The sequence below is a fragment of the Epinephelus moara genome, chromosome 12 (genome assembly GCF_006386435.1).
Source record: "Epinephelus moara isolate mb chromosome 12, YSFRI_EMoa_1.0, whole genome shotgun sequence".
Classification (NCBI taxonomy): domain Eukaryota; kingdom Metazoa; phylum Chordata; class Actinopteri; order Perciformes; family Serranidae; genus Epinephelus; species Epinephelus moara.
Window position 1 is genome coordinate 27,408,041 of NC_065517.1, and position 21,867 is coordinate 27,429,907.

Genomic DNA, 21,867 nt, shown 5'->3' on the forward strand with positions numbered 1-21,867 from the left:
AGTAATCAAATGACCAAAAAGCAACTGACTGACACTAAATTTGTGACCTGCGGGTCAGTTTCCTGCTTTGCTATGATGACTCATTTGTACTAAAACTAAAGGGTAGACCAGTATTTTTTACCATATACACTACAACTACAAATATATACACATACTTAAATTAAGACCAAACTACTCCAGTTGTGAAGTGCTCTGTTACTGAAAACAGTAACTTCCAGGAGTCTGCTAGTTGCATGAAAGACATAGTCAGTCACACAACCCCCACACAAATAGATAGTCTTTGAAGTTGGGTACTTGTACTAATCAAACAACCAAAAAATAACTTGTTACCTTTGATTAATCTGAGTGATCTTTAGAGGTGCTCCTAGACAGATAATGCATTTATACAGTGATTAAGGTGCTTGTCCAACCATGCTGTACATGCAGTCGGCCAGTATATGTAAACCCTTCTATAATGCACAATCTCTGCTGCACTATCAAGTATTATATTTTGTATATATTTCACATCACGTCTAACGATCTTGGTGGATACTGAGAAGTTTAAACTTTCCTAGCAGAAACAATAGATGCATATACATTCTTTCCAAGTGTATTTTCAACCTGACACTAGTTTCTGTGTACTTCAGATCATGGGTTCACAAGAGTGTAGCTGCACCTTAAAAAGAACCCTCCTGTGTTGGTCTTCTCTGGTGTGGAGGACTCACACACCCAGGGCACAAGACATTCAGTCAGGAGTCTGGATTTTTAAATGTGTCTATTATATATGTCATATTGGGGCTGTTGTTTATTAAATAGCGATGATGTGAAGGTGATGAAGGAGACTCCGCTGACACCGTCTTGCTTGTATAAAGAAAGGTTTATTACAAGAAGTCCAGCATCAAATCAAGCACCTAGGATTGCCTGAGAGAGGGTTTGAAGCCAATATGAGCTGCTCTGAATAACAGCTCCAACTACCCTGCCTATATTATTTGGTTGTTTTTGTGAACTTTGAGACAAAATGAGACAGAGAGACGATCTAGATGGAATCCAACCTTTCAACCTAGCTTATCAATCCTTGACCTGGGCCATAATAAATTCTTGACCTGGGCCCCTAACTGATCATATCAGACCCAGGACATCAAATACCATGTAGAACTTCAGATACTACACTGTAAAGACAGTTGAAAACAATGTGCAGAAGAGCAAACATTTCAGGCATGATGAGTCAGCCCATTTAAGGATCACTCTACAGGTGCACCCAGTCAGTCATCAGGGCTTGATTGACCACACATGACACCAGTTGCCAGCAGGTTAAGTCATTACAAACAGCACAGACATGTTCTCATATAAATTTGTCCATCCATCGTGTACACTGGGAATGGGACTCACTGGTACAGAGAGACAATAACACTTAAGATTATACCTAATAATGTTGGTGGACATGAAGTTTGAGTTTATATTTTGTTAGCGAACATTATCAGGGGATTTACATTCTGTCAGACTGCATTTTCAACATATTCCTCCTGTATAATGCACAATCTCTGCCCTGCTATTAAGTATTTTTATTTTATATACACTTCAGATCATGCCTTAGTGAATATGAAGTTTATTTTTAAAATGCATCCCCTCTCTTTTGTCTCATTTTTTTTTAGTGTTTTAGATGTCACTTTCACTTATAAATGCTATAATTTCATTGCACCATTTGTAGCAGGAATGTTGGGGCACTCAAACATATCTAAATTTAGTCTAAATGGAGGCAAAGGTGAACTTTTCTGCCTCTTTATTCACTCAGTGGACTTTTATTTTGAAGGTCTCTCGCTCAGCCAATCAGGTGTCAGCTTTGTGTAACCGGAAGCGATGGCATGAAAACAAACGCGCCCCATCCCGCTACAGTTGCACAAGTCGCGTGACGTTACAGGTAATTATGCTTCTGTTTCTGATTGTATTTAATTAATTTACAACTCACACGGTGATAACTTTGTTTTAACAGAAGCGTTAAGTGAGGCGGTGAAGAAATACTCAACCGGAAATGATATATTTACTGAAAACAGTTGTTTTGTAAGCTAAGGTGTGTTTGAATACATAACTCGTCTCGTGACGTGATGTAACTGGTTATATACCAGGTTGTATAATGCCTAATTACACATTATATGTTTGCCAGTTGTTGGAAAACGTCTGAGTGTGTCGATATTTTACTTTTGTTATCAGACAGTTTTGACCACCCTCCTGCAGCCATGATGAAAGCTCTGGGACAAGTTTTGTTCTCAAGTGGACTGCAGAGCCCCAAATACTCAGAGGAGGAGAAGAAGGTAAATGTTTCCCAGGTGAACTTGTAAAACACGACAGTAAACCTTTGGTCTGTTTGTCACACAGACATGTGAGTTAAGTTTGTGCCGAAATGTTAAATCAGCAAAAGCCCAAGTTGAACTCAAGTTTTCAGTTATTCCCTCTTCTCAAAAGTGGGGATTTGCTCTATGTTTCTGTTTTTATAGCGTCATGACTGGAATATTTTGGGGGCTTTGAGGTTTATTAACAGGACTAAACAACGCATTTGAACACTTGGGACTTCTGATAGCCATTTTCAAAGCTCTCTGTAGAGCTGAAAAGATTAGCCCATCAAAAGAAAATTAATTGTTTCTGAAAATCAATTAATCAAGTTCAAGTGCCAAATTAATGACTCCAGCTCCTTCATTTTGAATTGAGCGGCGTTTGGACTGAGTGTTGAACAAAACAAGACACTTGCAGATTATCATCTTTGAATGTTGTGATGGGTGAAAATCTGTGACCAGTCATACATGACCGCCCCCTCCTCAACACACTCGCACACAAATTATTATTTGTGCATTGAGTTTGTGACGAAAACTGTTTTTCTTCTATTCTTGATGAATGAAAGTGAAGAGAGAAGCATTTAACAAAAGCAAAACTATATTAAAACATCCAGTTACAAACTCTCACACAACTCGTGCAGTATTATCCAAGTCTCATTTATTATTGGAGCCTATCCCAGCTGACACTGGGTGAGAGGCGGGGTACACCCTGGACAGGTCGCCAGACTATCGCAGGGCTGACACATAGAGACAGACAACCATTCACACTCACGAGACATAATTCTTGATCAGTTAGCAGGATATGGTGCAACATGAACATTTGAACACACCTGTATTTATATCTGTGCGCAACAGCTTCTATAACATGTGTTATCACTCTTGTCACGACATAAGACAATAAAAGTAAGACAGGTAGCTTTCATGATACTGTCTACGGACATTTTTTTTTTCTCTTTTTTTTGGTGGTAGGTCGTCTTCACTGGTGCTTTGTTGTAATTTGCTCCGTCTATTAAAGTGATCCATTGTCCCACTCATGGCTTTCTCCTTTTAAATGTTATCATCCCTCACACTGGCTGCCAATCAGGGCTTCTGATGTGTCACGCACAATTACAGTTTTGAGTTTGCCTCTTTATTAAGAAACAGGTGCACACAACATACTGATATAGACAATTAAAAATTCATTCATAACTGATTGTGCAGGTCCAGTTGAATATCGCAGTAATAATGTGTGGTTATCACAAAATCCCACAGCACACCTGGACTGGCAACACGGCACACCAGTGTGTTGCTACAATAATTGAGAACCACTGAATTAAATGATTCAGAGATTATTCTTAAAAAAATGATCAACAGATTAATTTATTTATAGTAAGTATGTGCATATATGTGTGTGTTTTGCAGGGAGAAGACTATGAGATTCGTACCTACCACGCCACTAAATGGATGAGCACCACTCTGAGTGGGATGCAGCTGGATGCAGCCATGAACGCTGGCTTCCGCAGGCTCTTTAGCTACATTCAAGGCAACAATCACAACAGTGAGTGTCATCCATTTTGTTCTCCTCCTTTAAAAGATGGGAATTATTCATCTTCACTGTGTACCACCCTTGTTTTATATTGTGGTGCTGTATGACAAGACAAATATGGCTTCCATTTGTATGCCTTTCACTTTGCCAACCAGTAAAAAAAAAACTACAATTCCCAGAAGGCAGAGCTTTTACCACTAGGGTTGCACACAGGTGTATTGCATACAGCCAGTGATTAGACTGAGATTGTCCATTGTTGCCTCATGTATGCTCTGATGAAGGTCAAATAGACGGAAAGCTCAGAAATAAAGTGAAACACTGCAGACATGTAAGTGTGCAGAAATCTTTTTCTACCAATCTTAAAATGCCACATTGCTGTATGAAAGGTAAAAAGCAAAAGCAGGTCTGATGTAACTTAAGTTATAAAGGTCGTAATATTATGTTTGTCAAGAGAGGTGTTGTGTTGCAAGGCTTTTACTTTGTGTTGTAATAAAGCCATGAACTTAACAAACCAAAATTAAACTTGATTAAACACAATCACTCAACTTAATAATGTTCAAATGCTGCAGAATAAAGTTATGGATAACGTTGGCGTGAAGACAAGGGAGCGGATGCATAAATGCAAGAGTGGATGAAAAAGTGCACTTTAGTTCTTGCTCAGCACTTTGTTACAGCGGCGCTGCCTTTTGTCTTACTCAGCAGTTCACAGCAGCATTATTTATGAGAATATATATTGTTTGTGCCGTTGACTACTGAGGTCTGCAGTGTGAGGAGAGTGTGATGTGTAAACCTGCTGTTTAATCTCCTACATCTGCCACATATTGTGCGTATATGTCCGCCATCTGTTCAGGTGGCGTTACAGAGGGAGGCTCTGATCCACCAGCTGGAGAGTTTGTTTAGAGAGTTTAATATCTGTGTATCTTACAAAAGCATTCATCGTCATTCTTACGTGATACATTTTATTTCACTTTTTTCAAGTGTTCTGCCTGTGTAAGAATGATGTTGTGTTACAGCCTTTAACCTCAGTCAGTAAAGGAAATGGATGATAGTAAAAGAGGCATAGAGGTCAGGTTGCTCGACCTTTGTCATGAACGTACTCCATCTTTGGTCTCCCAGTTGTGGCGGAGGGAGTACAGCTGCCCAGATAAGGGTGCCAAACTGGCTCCGTTGCCATGGCTCCCACGGTTAAAGGGAAAGAAGTCTGCCCTGTGCTCCAGGCTCAACAGACGAGGGTGTCTTTTAGATATGTGCATTTTGTTAGAGACATTCGAGGGGATTGAGAGCGAGGGCTCTAGAACCCATGGTAATCAAGCGGGCAGGTGATGGGAGTTTGATTGCAGAAGAGGATCCAAGAGTACAGGAGAGTATGATATGAAGGAGTTCAGACAGGTAGGAAGGGGCTTGATTATGAAGGGTCTTAAAGGTGAGAAGCAGGATTTTGAACAGGAAGCCAGTGAAGCTGTTGGAGAACAGGGGTGATATGATCTATGGAGTTTATGGAGACACTTGAGAGGGAGACCAAAGAGGACAGAATTGCATTAATCAATACGAGATGTAACCAAAGAGTGAACGAGGATAGCAGCGCTCTGAGGTGTAGGTGACGGGCCAAGATGATTAATATTTCGTAGATGACAGTATGCAGACCGAGTAACATTATTGATGTGGGCCTCAAATGACAACGTACAGTCCAGGATGACACCGAGACTCTTTACCTGAGGGGATGGGCGGACTGTTGAGACGGAGATTGAGACAGAATAACCTTGTCTGGGAACGTGGAGTAACTTGCAAGGGAATACTGTTTAAATGCAAAACACACCCTCAGAATCTCTGGATGACATTACGACATTAGCGTTCCACTGTATGTTGAGCTGGGATGTGCTGGCAGAAATAGACTATCACATAAGAAGTAAGATAAGACGGACTCAATTGTCCCGAGGGAAATTTGTCTAGGATACATGCGGTACCTGTCGTTCAAAGATATCCACACACTCAGTACCTACTGTGCATGTACACGCTGCCGTCAGCCAACAAGCTGCAGCTGGCCTCCCATTTAAGACTTTAATGGACAAGGGGACAAAGGAGTTTTTAAAGTGGTTAAGCCTGCACCAGGGGAGAAGTTGGTACTCATGATAGAGGACATGGGTGGGGTCTGAGGTAATCTTCTGGCCCTGTCTGATAATGGTTTGCTCAAAGAGAGACTGGAGTGTGGCGTGCTGCCTGACTCCCATGATTTTCATGGCTCTCTGCATAAGCCTGGCGATCTGGGCCTTCAGTTGTACACTGAAGTTGCCCAACCAGGCTGAGACGCCACACTGCAGGATGCTCGCAACTATGGCATGATAGGAGAGGAGCAACACTTTGTGGTTGACTCCAAAGACCCTCAGCCTGCGGGGGGAGTGTAGGCGCTGTTGGACCCTAGTGCTGACCACTCCATGTTAGTTTATAGTTGGTGTGTATGTTTTGGTCATGGATAACCACTGGTGAGAGTTTTCGTGTTTCCGTCACCTTGAAATGAGCCGCTTAATGTCTACAGAGTCTGACATGTTACATCGGCATGTTTCTACAGTAGCTCAGAGCGGGGCCTTTGAGCCAAACGGCGTCAGAGAAACACTGATTTGTAACTTGAAACTACTTTATTCAGTCTTTTTACTGGTTAAAATCACCTGCTCCATTCATTTTGAAGAGGAAGAGACCTTTGCAGATAATTCGGCTCCTGGTATAAACCTCCTGTACAATGAACACTGAAGGAATTCTAACCAGGAGTTTGCGCTCGGCTCACAGGAGAAGTTTCAGCTGGTTGCAATCTGCAGTCCTCACTGCTAGACGCCACTTAATCCCACACACTGTTCCTTTGAATTTAAGTATTTATTTCCTTGTTCCTCAGAGGTGAAAGTGGAGATGACGGCCCCTGTGACGTGCCGCGTGGACCCTGGAGCCGGCCCCACGTGTGAATCTCAGTTCACTGTGTCTTTCTACATCCCAGAGGAGCATCAGGAGAGTCCACCGGAGCCGAGCGACCCAGATGTGTTTGTGGAGCACAGGAAAGAGTTCACAGCTTATGTCAGGTAGAGTGCAACCAAGGCATCCTTTGATAATATATTCAATTGCTACTTTAAGGTGACATTATGTAAAAGTGTCAAAATGCAACTTGGTCCTTTTATTACTGTACATGTCCGACTGTTTGCACACACCATAACAATCAAAAGAATAGGTAGAAGAAAGCTGATAAATGACTTTAAATCCCAGATATGCAGAACTTAAACTGAGATTCTTCTTTGTCTTTCTTTCAGGACGTTCGGTGGGTTCGCCAACGAGAAAATGAAGCGCGAAGAGCTCCTGAAACTCATCGAGAGCCTGCAGAGGGACGGTCTCCAATACGTCGACAAGCCGTTCTACGCAGCCGGGTACGACAGTCCCTTCAAACTCACCAACCGAAGGAACGAGGTCTGGGTCCTGAAGAAGATACCGGAGTAGGAAGAGTAAAGGTCACGCAACACTCTGCGCACTCTGTCAAATAGGCACATGGTGAAAGAAAGAAATCTACATCATCATTTGATAACACTTAGCACAGCACTTCTTAATGTCTAAAGGGAATATAAATAATTGCTTTTGTAGAAACGTGATAAACAAAATGGAAGTTTTTAAAGGTCACACTGACATTTATCCACATGTTTGACTGTGTGTTTACTTTGACTGAAAGTTACTGATTTAAACTCACTGTAAGTCTTGACCAAACAAATGATAACAGGAGCTCTAAGAGGTCATTATAAACAAATAAACCTTAAGGGAAAACTGGATACAGTGGACCAATATGTCCAGCAGGTGGAGCCAAGTAGATAAGAAACATATCTCTCATTTGGTGCATTCTGTCATGACAGAAACCACAAGTGCCTCTTTATGTTTTCATGACTGTTTTTTTAAATGCACTAATTTGCTGTTGCTTTTCATGCAGTTGCTCTTAAAGGGTAATTTCTGTGTCTTTTTCAACCTGGACCCTATTTTCTTATGCCTTTGTGTCGAAATGACTAATGGGGACAGCAGTTTTTGAAACTGGTCCAGGACTGAGCGAGAGGGCTGCAGCAATATAACCACTCACTGTATGTCCATTATAAGTGCTTGTTTTTGCCACTAACAGGCTCAGATTGTTATTCTAAGTGTCTGACAACATTATGGAGATGGACCTTTTTGCTGAAGAGTAAGATCATTTTGTTTTACCAGAAACTGACCCAGAATCGCCAAACCCACGAGGCTCCATTTAAATAAACAGTCATTTTATCGCTGTTCCAACAATCACCATCTGGTTGAAATAAACCCTTAGTGCATCCACTTAGACGACAAATATGCTGCCTCTATACACGCTAAAGTTAACCTTTATTTAAAGGGAGTCTGGTGGCTGTGGCGACGGCGATTTCAGGGCCATTTCTGGTGAAACAAAACAGATCTTACCCCTTGTACTTCGAAGCCAGTTCAGCTTACCCAGGATATCTTTTCGTTATCTGGTTTGACTAACCTGTCACATTAGCTGTCTGGATAACCGGTACTACAAAGCTGGTTATCAACTAGTTCAGTCAACTCTGGGTTTTCCTATCCAGCTATGAGAATGTTCATGTGAAAGAGGCGGGGGTGGTAATTACGAGTGACATCATCAGAACCATGAATGAAGTCGTCTGAGATGAAACGGTACCAAAAGTGTCTACGACTATGAGACAGTAAAATGTCAGTTATGTGGGATGTAAATGATTTTCTGTAATCTTATGACATAAAATGTAAAAATATTGAAAATACTATCTAAAAAATTCACAGTTGCCCGAGACTTAAATTACGTGCAGGTGCTGTGGGCCTACGTGACATTAGTACAGGGCATTTTTTGCTATGTAGTTGGATGATGATGAATCTACTCTGAATATGTCACATAAAACACTTAAACATAATGTCAGACTGTTTCTGCTACTGAAATAAAGGGTGGAAAAGTAGCCTAAAGTTAATGACTGATGAAGTGTATCTGACCCAAATGTGGCATTTATAATAACAGGAGCCAGTTAACAGTGTGTGGATTATTGTTTTGCCCTAGTTCTCGTCATGTAGGTATATAGCAATAAATGGGATATTCATTTTTTTACCTGAGACTCTGGACTTTGGTCCATGGATACTTTTTTCTTCAGTGATCTGATTGGTCAGAGGTCGTGGTGTTGACAGCCTGTGATCCGATACTCCGGAGCAGGTTAGCTGTTAAGCATAAGTTACCACGGTGATTTATTCTGGTAAAAAGGGAACCAGCTTCATAGGACTGCAAACCCTGAGTTAATCCTGAAGTTATCACGCTAACTCCAAATCCTGCTTCGTAGTACAGGCCTAACGTCCGTCTCTGTAGGGATCCTTTCCATAATGTTGTCAGACATTTATAATAACAATGTGAGCCTGTCAGTAGCAAAAAAAAACACTTGTAGTGGACATACAGGTGTGAACATTCCCCGAGGGGTTACATCGTAGCCTGTTTCGCAGCTGCCGGCTGCAGCGCTGTCACTCAATACTGGACCCCTTTTTAAAAGTGGTTGTTCCCATTGGTTACTCAGACCCGAGATAGGGTAAAGGTTGAAAAATACCAACATTTTCCTCAACATTTTTTTAAGAAAAGTAAAACATACTCTCTTTTTGTTAGTGCAGCTCAGCAAGGAAACATTGTTCATGACAGAGGGGCTTTTATTTTACAAAAGGACTCATTTTAATATGGACATTCACTTTACATGTCGGACTCAGACTGTAGACTTTGTCCCCCGTCACTGACATTGAGATCTCCTTTGGACAGGAGGAATCATTACAGCGACCGATCACGCTTTCAGTGTACAGATGGTGTTGAGATACGTGTTGAGATAAACTTGAAGGCAAAAAACGAACCTGTCCGTTAACTCTGTAGGTCACCTGCAAACACTGACAGCAGGTTCTTCCTCCTGTCAGTCAGTGTTGCTGCTGTGAAGGTGACTCTGACGGCCTGCCTGACAAAATGTTGGTGGATCCCCCTTATCTGATCTCAGACCTCACTTCCTGTCACCGCTATCGCACTTGATACGATGAGCAACTGAGCCATTGTAAATCTGGACCAGTCATACCTGCATTACTGCAGTCTCAACAAAAAACCTTTCCCCTGGTAAACTGAGTGTGTAGTCACATGCCTGTGTGCTGTTAGGCAGAGATGTGGACTTGAGTTTCAGTGACACTGTCTTTGGATAGTCCACCTACAGATAGTTGAAATTCAACAATTCAGCCATGTGACTTTTTCCATGTCAGATTATTTTTTCAATTAATCGACTAGTTGTTTGATCTATAAAATGTCAGAGAATCGTGAATGATGCGATCAATGTTTCCCCAAGTCCTCAAATGTTTTGTTTTGTCCACAACCCAAAGACATTCAGTTTACTGTCATAGAGGAGTGATGAAACATAGACAACAGGAAATATTCACATTTGAGAAGCTGGAATCAGATTTGTCTTTTTCTAAATAATCACTCAAACTGATTGTTTTTTTTTTTGTTTTTTAAGATATTTTTTGGGCATTTTTAGCCTTAAATGGATAGGACAGACAAGTGTGAAAGGGGGAGAGAGAGAGGGAGGGAGTGACATGCAGCAAAGGGCCACAGGCTGGAGTCGAACCCGGGCCGCTGCGGCAACAGCCTTGAGCTAGTTTACTGTCTCTGTTCAGTAGATTTCCATTAGTCACTCACTCCACAGCAGGAAACAGCACTATAAAATAAAAGCTCTGTGCTGGAAATTCTCTGTACTTCAAAATAAAATGTGTTTTTTACAAACTTGACATGTTTGCAAGTCACTTGCGGTCCATTCAGAATGGACCTGTGACCCACTTTTGGACCGCGATCCACCAGTTGAGAACCACTGATCTAGTGGAACTTGTTTACTCAACCAAATAGATCAAATTCAACTAAATTAATATAAGAATATGTAGTGAATTGTCTCCATTTATTGTAAAGATAATTTGTTAAACATCTAAAGAAGAAAGTGAAACAGCTGAATTGTTGAATCTCATAAAATAAGCTGTTGAATACTCTAAATAAACTCTATAAACTATCTGTAGGTGGACTATCCAAATTAAGTGTCACCCAAGTCAGAAATTTGACGACATGAGACTTGACAAAACCACGAAGACTTGTACCTCGACTTGGACTTTAACACCAGTAACTCGGGACTTCATTTAGACTCGAGCCATTTGACTTGAAAATACCTGACACATTCCTCTAAGCCCAAAGATTAAAGTGTGCCATAAAACGATTCATGTCCCGAATCAACTTGCATCAACACAATTCATCCCCACCAAGATGACTCTAAATTCTCCAGATTCACTTTGTTTGAAGCAATCCGACAGCATCCGATCAAGTTGCAGGAGAGAACCATGAAGCACGTTACGTTACTGAGCGCCATTTGAAAAATGTGATAACAAAGATGATTTTGTTTGTGTACAGAAACTACGCTGTGGTCAACATAAAGAATTGCAGTATGTAAAATGTGCAGGTTATAACAGACGGAGACACAACAACTTATAATAAACTAATTTTAACAAGTACTCTGTTGTTAAAATGGCATTACATTTGGTGAAGAGCATGTTATGACTCATTTAGGACTCCCAAAGTCAAAGTTTAGGACCTGGGACTTACTTGTGACTTGGCCCCACCTCTGTTGGTGGATGTTAGATATTAACAAAGAGTGACACTTATAAGCTAACATTAACACTGTGCCTTTTAAATCTGAGTTAACGTCCTTTTACACATTAAACCATATTATCATAAATCATGTTTACATTCAGAGCTCATGACAGACGTTGTGTGTTTTTAATGGTACTTAATGAGGGAATGATGACATAAGCACTGCACTGATGTATGAATCATGGGAGATATTACTTCCCTCCAAATGATGTTTAAGAATGTAACATTTATTATCTCATCAATAATAAATACACCTATTAATTTATTACAAAATTATAAAATTATGTTTCAGTCGTCTTTATTTCCGAACAGGATTCCTTCATGTGGTGTGGATCACAAACAGCAGAGCGCCTCAGCGTGAGCTGTTTATCTGATCTGTAGTGGATACAGTTCAGTCCGTCCTCCACACTCTGATCACTGTGACCTTTTTATCCGCCGGGTGAAATCCTCGCCACAGTTCACTTCGCCCTTTATCCGCTCTCACCTTGTCCTCTCACTCTCTCTCTCCCCCGCCGTCAGGTTCACGTCTGCTGAGTCATTCTTTTTATTTGTGGCACAATTGTTCCCAATATCATGTTCAGACGCTCAGCAGAAACAACTTCTTTTTTTATCCTCTGAACACACACACACACACACACACACACACACACACACACACACACACACACACACACACACACACACACACACACACACACACTTCATCTGTTGTTCACCAGTCAGATCGATCTCATCGGCCGTGCTCAGTGAGGTGAAACATGGCAGCGGATAGGAAACCTATAATGAGGCTCACTGTTTTATTCCAGTCGTGTATTTTAATTTTATTTCCCCCTCCAGCCTGATGGAGAGATTTGGAGACCTCGAGTCAGGATACATGTGAAAATACTTCAAAATGTTTCTGCCGACACATGAGCTGGACTGGTTCAGTCAGTTTGTGGCAGTTTTAACAAGTCGTATGATTGTGATTTTTATGAAGGCCAGTATTTGTGTTAGTGGTTGTTTTCTTCGCATGTGTGTTAAATATACTTATATGTTTTTATAACCCTGCCCTTCTGGGGAGAAGATAAGATGCCTCAGAAATGGGTTATGATGAGTCATGTTAATTCACTCATCCAGTGTTACGCTGGATTTGTGAAGAAAGCTTTGTTTTTCTCACATGCCTCCGGTGAATGAAGAGTCCAAAAGTAGAGACATTTTTTGATGAATTGAAGTCATGGGGGTTTGTTTACAGCAAAACTATATCAAAACAATTGTTCACAAACTCTCACACAACTTGCGCAGTATAATCCAAGTCTCATTCATCCAGTCGTACGCTCAGTACTTCTCAAACAGACAGCCCTTTCCAACAGGGAATTGAACTGAAAGTGAAACTTATCTATGCTCTCTTCAAAGCCAGACTCCACTGCCAAAAACAGTAATTTTACCTCACTGATTTTGTTTTAAATGTAGATGTTAACAATGCAGCTAAGTTGAATTAAAATAAGTTCTTTTGTGAGAGATAAGATAATCCTTTATTCGTCCCACAGTGGGGAAAGTTGCAGCAGTAAAGGGGGAGTGCAAACAGGAAGCAACAAAGCAACATAATAAGTACGTATTGGTAAAAAGAAACAGATCTGTATGAGTAAACTCTAAACACAGAACAATTTAAGTAAGCAGCAACATTTTTCTTCTGGCCCCCATAAAGCTACAAACAGCCCTGCTAGCCTGTGTGTCTACTGGACAAGATGCAGCTGTCATTGGGAGGAGCAGCATGTTGCCAAGGACAAAATGTGATGTGCTGTGTGTGTGTGTGCAGTCAGTTTCATTTTCAATTCTGTTCACTGTAACATTAGCAGGGTGTTTTTCTGTTACTCTCCAGGCTGCTGTAGTTTAAAAACATCTTAATAATACATTAAAAAAAATTCCCCAATGCTTAGAGCAGGCGGGCCGCCTGGCTTGCAGTGCAGTGCTGAAAACTGTGTAATAACAATCGATGCAGCGGTAGACCAGCAGCTCTCATGTTCAGCAAGGCAAAATTTAGGGATGCACGATGTTGGATTTTTGCTGATATTTGATATGCAGTATACCAATTCATTTGGCCGATTAGTGATACTGATCCATATGTTACGGAAGATTAGGCAACCTCTGACTGAATATACCTCTTTATCTTGCTTGTAACCCAGATTATCTTTATTTTTTATATATATTTTCATTTATGTAGACTTCCTTATGTAACACCCTGGTTTAAGACCATGTTTTTGTGTTTGCTTTGTGTAGTACTATTATTTCATTGTCTGATTTATAAGCGTTTTGACAGAATGTTTCCTTTTTAAAATTTGAAAAATTGGTGGTTTAAGAACTTTGTAAAACAGATGTATAAAGTCGTTTTTAAGGCACTGTCGAAGACCTGCAGTGGTCGAAACATGTCGGCTCCTTTAGTGATTTAGCCACTATGGTAAAGGCTTTTTCATACTTCCTTCCTGGTTTTCTATATTTTTGGAGTGCTTTCCTGTGTATCCTGTTACCTGTTCTCTGTGAGCACAAGGTTTTGATCTGCGCTTGATTATACAGAGCAACCAGTCGTCTCTGTATCTAAAAAATATATATATATATTTGGCTGTGTTCATTTTATAAAGCTTTGATACAGATGCTTCCACCCTGTATTTAATCCCTTTTAACTCTGACCTCACATAACCTCGGTACTCGCTCACAGGATAGCTCACATATCATTTTCTTACAGTGCACCTTTATACACAGAATAATCTGCAAAAGACCTTAACCCTGGACACTCTGCCACCCTTATGGCTGTTTACATGCCTTATTTCAGATCTTGTTTTGAGTGTAAATGCTTTCTACTTTTAGCGATCATGTAGCTAATTGTTGTTTTGTATGGTTTGGTTTAATTTCTGTTTTAATTGATATGCATGGTGGTTCTATGTTTGCTTACATGCCCGGCATCACTGAAAATGGGGGTCTCTCTCAATTGATTCCCTAAGTCTTAAAGGTTTAAATGTATAAATGAATTTTAAAGCCAACATCGGCCGATACAGATGATGTTCTTATGTTATCATGCATCCCTAGTAAATTAATTGTTTTTGTCAATGGAGTCTGGCTTTGAAGAGATTATAGATACAGTAGGTGTCAATTTCAGTTTAGTTCAGGAGTTTGAGGACTGATGTTTTGATCGAGTTTTGCTGTTTAAATGAGGTCATGGAAGACTTTCTTCAGTTTTTAGATTCTCCATTTACTGTCAAGATGTGCGAGAAACATTTTTTAACAAATTAAATGTAATTGATTACCACAATTTATATACAAATTGTCATTTTGGTGGTGAAGTATTCCTTTTATGGCTGAGTAATTGCAGCAGAAGACTTTTGAACACCAAAAACACAGGTGGTAACTACTCCTGGACCTTTCACTGTGTTCAGTCAATACAGTCATTCTGTCTCAACGGTCACATCCTACTGCACGGAGGAGAAGGGAAGCATTGAGGTGTCAATAGTGTGATTATGGCTGGGAGGAGCTTGTATTGATCCCTGTCTGACAGCCAGATGGACACAGCGTCACGGAGCAGGTGACTCTGCTGAAGTGTTGGTGGAGGGAACATATTGTAAATACTGAGTGTTTCTGTACCCTTGGGGACGAGCACTCGACGTGCCGAGGCGTTGAAGAGGCAGCGAGGAGGTGCGGGTAATGTTGAGAGGTTTCAGTGGTGGGTTACGAAGTGTAATTCAGACAGTCGAGGTGGTTCAACAGTGGAGAGGTCTATTGTGGGCTGAGCCTGTGATTCAGTGTGTGTCCTAATAGGATGTCCAGAAGGAGACATAACTGATGACCCCGCGGGTGGAGGGAGGGGTAAACGATGGCCTCTGGAGCTTTCCAGATGACAGACGAGTGTGGGTGCCATGGCGACGGCACTAATGAGGCTGTGATTTGGGGTGCTGGGTTGGCAGATGGCCGTGAATCACTCACGCACACACACATGCACACACACACAGAGATGACACAGAAACCCACTCTTTAAATATCACCTTGTTTTTATTACACAGACATACACAAGAGCGTTAGCAGCTCCACTCCCACTACGTCTTCTGTCCTCCCCCGTCTTTTCACACGCTCTCTGCGATTGAGACGTTTTCCTGTCATGACACAAGCCCGGGCCCCAAGTGCTCGATCACGGCCGGGCGGGAGCTGGGAGACACACTGGTCACAGGTGATTAAACCACAGGGTGTTATGGCTGTTAGGAGGTTATCAAGTCTCACGCCTGTCGCCTCAGTTTATGACTCTTAAGAGACCACATTTACTCAGCTGCGAGCACCAGCGTGCGCTTTGCATGACTCGAGATTAAGGGCAGTAGAAGGCTTTAGCATAAATATTGACATTATTGCATTTCTGTTACTCTGGAGCACCTTTTAAAAAAGAAAGAGATGGCCTGGTGGGGTCAGCTCAGTAAATGTGGCCCTCCTAACCCCTTCCCTGTGCCTCCATCACCTCACTGGTTGACTCCGATCGTGACACCTTTTGCAGCCCTGCTATGTGAAAATAAATAATCTACAAAAAAGGAAACCACTCCCTTCCAGCAAACACAGGGCTCTACACATGTACAGTCTGAAAATAAGTCCAAATGTTACTTAAAACTCCTTTTTCTCTATATATTTACATACAGAATCATATAAAACTGCAAAAGGATAAAACTTAGCAGAAAGATCAACGGCGTTATAGAAATCATTTAAGCCCTAAAAGCTTCTAGCAGGTCTCGGCAAACTTAGCGACGACTGTGTGTGTCAGACACTCTCAGATTGTGTTCACTTCCAGATTAACGGCCAGCAGTTAATGTTCAAGCTCTTTGGTAACCAACATGTTCGCTAGTAGACCCGGACTGTAAATAAGCTCTTATTCTTTCTGTCTTTACATTTATAGATTCATACTTAACTCCCAAACACAAGTCATGACATCACCTGTTTATTAAAACAATCTTTAAAACATAGTTTTTAAGTCACAAACAAAGAAAAAGACCTATGCACAGTGCAAAATCTACAAACTAAAATTCAATTAATAAAGGTTTTATGAGCCTTTTTTATAGAGTAAATTTGCTGTTTTGGTTGAGTCTTTTTACACTCAGTTGTTTATTTCCTGCCCGTCACTAGGTGACAGCACTGAACCCTCTGCACTTCCTGTGGACCACTGAACATACCAGCTCTGCAAACTAAACCTCTGACCAAAGAGCAGAAAGCAAAACCTGGTGGTAACCGTAGCTGAAGTTGTACCGTGGAGCTGGCTGTTGTACCACGTCTTCCTCGGGTTCTTTCCACAACGATACGGGCTGTTTGAAGCCGATGCTTGCAAACCGTGGTGCTCTCGAACACTTTCCAGAGCCAACAGAAGAGAAGCCGAGAAGATTCACAAGGCGAGAGTCCGTCCGGCCAGCACGCCTCTACATTCCACTCTTTTCAACTGCCTAGCTACGTAGCACCACAGCAGCAAAGTTACAACTTGTGACTTTTCAAATCCTTCAATTCACCTTTAGTTTTCCACCTGAACGTTGTCCTTCAAAGAAACTAGAAGATTCCAGCGTGTTAAGGACAATAAAAGAAAACAGCAAAACAAATGGAAAACAAACTAAGAACACCGGGCGTAAAAAGAAACGCTATTCTTTCAACACAAAGGGTGAGTCACCAAACGAAGGACAGAGTGAAAATCATGAAAAGCTGCAGCAGAACCAGTTCTCCACTTCAGACTAAGTCCAGCCCGGTCCATGACGGGGCGACCTCTGACCTCACAACAGGACCCGACATGTCCACTCCCTCAGAGGCAGCACCGAGGGGGTGGGGCTCAGGAAGGTGTCTCTATCGGCTCCTCTTCCTGCCCCCTACCTGGTTATGACGAGTGAGTTCAGCTCCCTGTATCTAAGGGGCAGTCATTGCTGTTTAACTTCTGCTCTCTTCAGATAAAGTGCCATTGGAGTTATTGAGTACAGGAAGAGTCTGAGCCGTGGGTCCGGTCGGACTCTCTGCAGTGTCCCCGTACTCGCTCTCAGCCAGCTCCCCCTCACGCTCACAGATTACAGTCATTGGGCTGCTGAGGATTCGGCTGCGTGCGTTGTACTTGCTGCTGGCAGCAGATGGCGGTGTACGTGAGCGCCCGTACTTAAACCCGCTCATTGAAAAGGAGGATGAAGTCGGCGAGGACAGAGCCAAGGCCTCGTAGCGGCTCCACTCATCTGTTGCCCTCTTACCACGGCCGGGGGAGGTGCAGGGGCTGTGTGGCGCCGACAGTGAGGAGGGTGAAGCAGCAGGGGAGTCCAACGCCGACTCGGAGTGCGTTCTCTGGAAGCGAGGGTCCGTGGAGCGAAGCATCTCAGTGGCCGACATCCTGAAGCTGGTCTCTGAGCGGCTGCCCTTCTTCAGGAGAAGGGCCTTGAAGGTGTCGCTGCTGGTGGAGGACTTGCGGAGGTTGCGCTGGATGGAGCCTGCCTGGCGGGGCAAGGAGGACACCGTTCCTGGGGAACCACCTGTGGGGGTGACGGGCGGAGAGTGTGGTTGGCTCGTAGCCCGGGACTTGTCCTCCTCAGACTCCTTGCGACCCAGGACCTTGCGCTTTGACCTAGGAAAGGATGTGGATAACTGGATTAATGACATGCTCGTGGTTATTCTGCAAAGTCGATGAAAGCAAGCAGGATTAATAAATTTGTAAAAAGTGGAATAATTTAAAGGCGATTAAATGCTAGAAGAGCAAGAAGAAGAAATGCAAGAGATGGGGGCAGTTTTGTCAGGAAACAATCCTCCAATCTAATTATTCAAATTGAGGCTGCAGCATGCGGGGTTTCATATAACTGAGCATGAAGCAGCCTTTGGTCGACTGCCCGACCCAGCTCTGTGAGCGTTACCATGTTGTTGTAGCTAAAAAAAAGGAAAAAAAAGACTGCACTTAAAATACTTGGCCTGCACGCCTCAAATCTTTGTCCCAAATTTGCCATATGTCAGCACTGCCCCCAGCAATCAAGCGTCACAGCACGCATCTTAAAAAAGTAAAACAATGAGGAGCACTGAGTGGCATGGATGCTCAAAAAAAGGAAAAGGAAGGCAATTAGAAGGAGAGTTACACATTTTCGTTAAGGAAATCCAATGAGTTTTTACAAGTAAAGCTGCAGACGCTGCAACTCTGCAGGAAAGCTCAGACGTGGCACAATGAAATTAATCAAAAACACAAACTGGGAAAAGTGCCCAAAGCAGTTTTAATCACACAAGGACGATTCAGCCTCCGCTCAGCAGGGGGTATTAGAGTGGTTGACTGCGCCACTCAGCCTACACTGTCTATAACTCCTGCACCAAAGCATAGCAATAAAGCTGCAACTGGCAGAATACAGGGGATTAGGGCTAGCAGGGAAACAGCCTTATTAATCTGTGGTCCGGGGGGTTGCACTGCGGGATTACTGTTGCTAATCCAAAGGTAGCGTCACCGTGATGGCAGCAACAAGGCTTGCTAATTACAGGGAAGGGGCTACCTGCCACTTCGCACCTCTCTAGAAAGGATGCACCCACCCACTGCGTGCCCCCTCTGCACAAGGAGGGAGAGAGGAGGAGGGGGGAGACAGAGATGATTAAAGGCATGAGAAATACAGATTGTGTGATAAGGGGGAGCCATTTGATGCTAAAGGCAGCAGTGGAGGGCGCACTGAGACAAAATTCTTAATCCTCAGATTAGATCTACAGAAAGAAATTCCTCCAAAAACGGATAAAATAACCTGTCTAGAATATACTTGTGAAGGTCAAATGAGAGGAGAGCTAGAGGGTGTGAATGGTTAAGGAGGGAATCTGCTGTCTGTTTCAGAACGATTGCAAAATATGTGTCTGTGCCCTAAATTCAACCTCCATCTAGCGTCGTCCCCCTGCGAGCTCCCTTGCCACATTAGCCCATCAGCATTACATAACACTTCCCTCACACACATTCACACGTGCGTACACTCACACACCTGAACTCAGTCAGCCAGGACGGCTCCACACTGAACTCACGGTTTGTTAAATTCACAAATATACGGCTGCACAGGAGAGCCAATCTCATTTATAGACGTAAACAAGGCTGCAATTTAAGAGGCATCTCGGAGCACAGGATCGATATTTTTTTTTTTCTTTTCTCTCTCTCTTGACTGTATTACATTTGGTTTGGAGGTTCTCCCTCCAGACAGGTTGTATTTTATGCTGTGGCTGTAAAGGCATTTCATTCAGGGTTTTCATCACTTCTTTTGCAGTGAGAGAGGGAGAGAAGACAGTGAATTTGGAGGTGAAATGACAGAGTGGAAAACAAAGGTATTGGACAGGTGAGAAGGGGAAAGGAAATGTATCAGAGGGGTGAAGAAGGGACAGTTAGCTAGACGATGAGACAGTCACCATCAAGAACACGAGGTATAAATAATTTTTAAGGCGTACATTTCGAAGTACAACATATAAATTTATCTCGATGCTTTAAAATATAATCTTAAAATTTCTCAAATTGATTTTAATTTAATGATAGATATGATGTAAAACTTTTTGCATATTAAAGGAGCAGTGTGTAGGATTTAGTGGCATCTAGTGGTAAGATCCAGATGTTTAGGAGGGTTTTACCAGGAGCTGAATTATCCACAGAGGTCTCCTCCTCTCCAAACGAATCTGATGATTTAAACTGGTAAAAGCGCTGACTAAAGCAGTTTTACGTAAAAAAAACAACAACACAGTTTTTCCAAAGCTGCTCTTCACGGAGGCTGACGTGAAAGCACGAATAGCCCCATCTAGAGCCAGTGTTTGAATGTCAATTCTCGGCTACTGTAGAAACATGGCGGTGCAACATGGCTGACTCCACAGACGAGAACCCACCTCCTATGTAGGTATAAACATCTAATTCTAACGAAAACATGCGATTCTTAGATTCAGGATATTACAATAATGAAAACATTTCCATTTCTACCAGTATGTCCCCCTAAATCCTACACACTGGACCTTTAACTTAATAATTTGTTCATGTGATTGTGTGAGCTGAATTCATTATTCCCCGCGACTGTTGATTCCTCTCATTCTGACAGCACCGCCGGGAGTCTGTCATCACTTCCCACTTATCAAAAAAAAAATCTGTAAAACGTTTCTATATGCTCCATACTGAGGAGGTGCAACAGAGGAGCAGAGCAGTAAAGCGAGTGGTAAACAAACACAGTTCCAGTGTGAGGTTTGCGCACACATGCTTACACAATCCTCACGTCCAATTAAACTGCACAATAAATCGCACTTGCCCACGTGACGTGTGCGCCATAAATACATCGACAATCTGTCGCCGGCAGAAATAAAATCCCGTGAAATGAAATCCTGTGATGCTCAAGAGAACTCCGACTGCCGCCGCACGTGACCGTGAAACACAAACTGGTGGGCTGCATGAGAAATTTATGTGCGTGCTGCCTTTGAAGCACGTATGCAATCTATGTCAGAGCGGAGTGTGTACAAGAAAGAGGGGAAGATAGAAACAGAGAGAGGAAGAAAGACAAATCTCTCCGGTGGCCTCTAACCTAGATTAGGACCCGAGGGTGTCGAGTAGTTAAATAATGGATGAAGCAGACGCCTTTTTTCTCCTGCTGAGAATGAGCAACGCTAATGTGACTTCACTAGCACAGATGCCTCGACAAACATGTGACTACTGACTCATTTTGCTTCTTGAATCAGTCAGTGACCAGGAACAGAGAAAGCCACTCTGGGCTGAGAGACTCCAGAGACCTGCTATTTGACAGATGTGCACACTTGCAGATGGGACGGCACTGGGTAAAGTTATGACTGAGAGGTGGAGGGCAGAGGAAGAGGAGGAGGAGGAGGAGGAGGGGGATAGAAATGGAAAGAGAGAAATCATAGGTTGATGGGGGAGAGGGAGATCAGGGTGATGTGGTTTATGAAGGGATGAGAGAGAGGGGATGAGATGCTGACAGAAAGAGGGGGAAGGTAGAAACAAACAAAAACAGAGTGGGATAAATTATATATCAGGAGTAGAAGCAGGTCAGGAGAGAAGAAGTTGGAGTAGATGAAGAAGTGACAGGAGGCGTTGAAGAGAGAGATGCATTGTTGTACCTGTGGATGGCGGCAAAAAGGTCCTCAGTGGTTCGGGGCCGCGAAGGAGTTGGGGTCACCATTTTCTCCTCGGAGGCCCCGTTGGCTGACGGGGCTGGAGACGATTCAGCCGTACTGGAGTAGAACACCTCACCTGAGAAACATACACATGGTTACAACAGAGTTAATGCACATACTTGAGGTTTACTCAGCACAGCACACTCTCATGAATCCACCATCCCGTCGCATTAACCTGGCTGTCTATGAAATCTGAAGTGGTACGG

General features: G+C 42.6%; 2 protein-coding genes across 6 annotated transcripts in view; one reads left to right on the forward strand and one right to left on the reverse strand.

Moving 5' to 3' along the window:
* The first annotated feature begins 1,767 nt into the window (after positions 1 to 1,767).
* On the forward strand, positions 1,768 to 9,692 carry hebp2 (heme binding protein 2). The gene is made up of 5 exons (XM_050058369.1): positions 1,768 to 1,897; positions 2,188 to 2,288; positions 3,708 to 3,843; positions 6,716 to 6,896; positions 7,122 to 9,692. Exons 2-5 carry the CDS (start codon positions 2,214 to 2,216, stop codon positions 7,303 to 7,305), a joined length of 576 nt encoding a protein of 191 aa, XP_049914326.1. The 5' UTR covers positions 1,768 to 1,897; positions 2,188 to 2,213; the 3' UTR covers positions 7,306 to 9,692.
* Positions 8,963 to 21,867, reverse strand: part of nhsl1b (NHS-like 1b) — a 70,785-nt gene continuing 57,880 nt past the window's right edge. For all 5 annotated transcript variants that reach the window (XM_050058360.1, XM_050058355.1, XM_050058359.1 and 2 more), the window contains exons 7-8: positions 21,605 to 21,737; positions 8,963 to 18,125 (exon numbers count right to left, since the gene is read on the reverse strand). In XM_050058360.1, the coding sequence (XP_049914317.1) occupies positions 17,450 to 18,125; positions 21,605 to 21,737 (809 nt within the window). In that variant the 3' untranslated portion in view covers positions 8,963 to 17,449. The remainder of the gene's footprint in view (positions 18,126 to 21,604; positions 21,738 to 21,867) is intronic.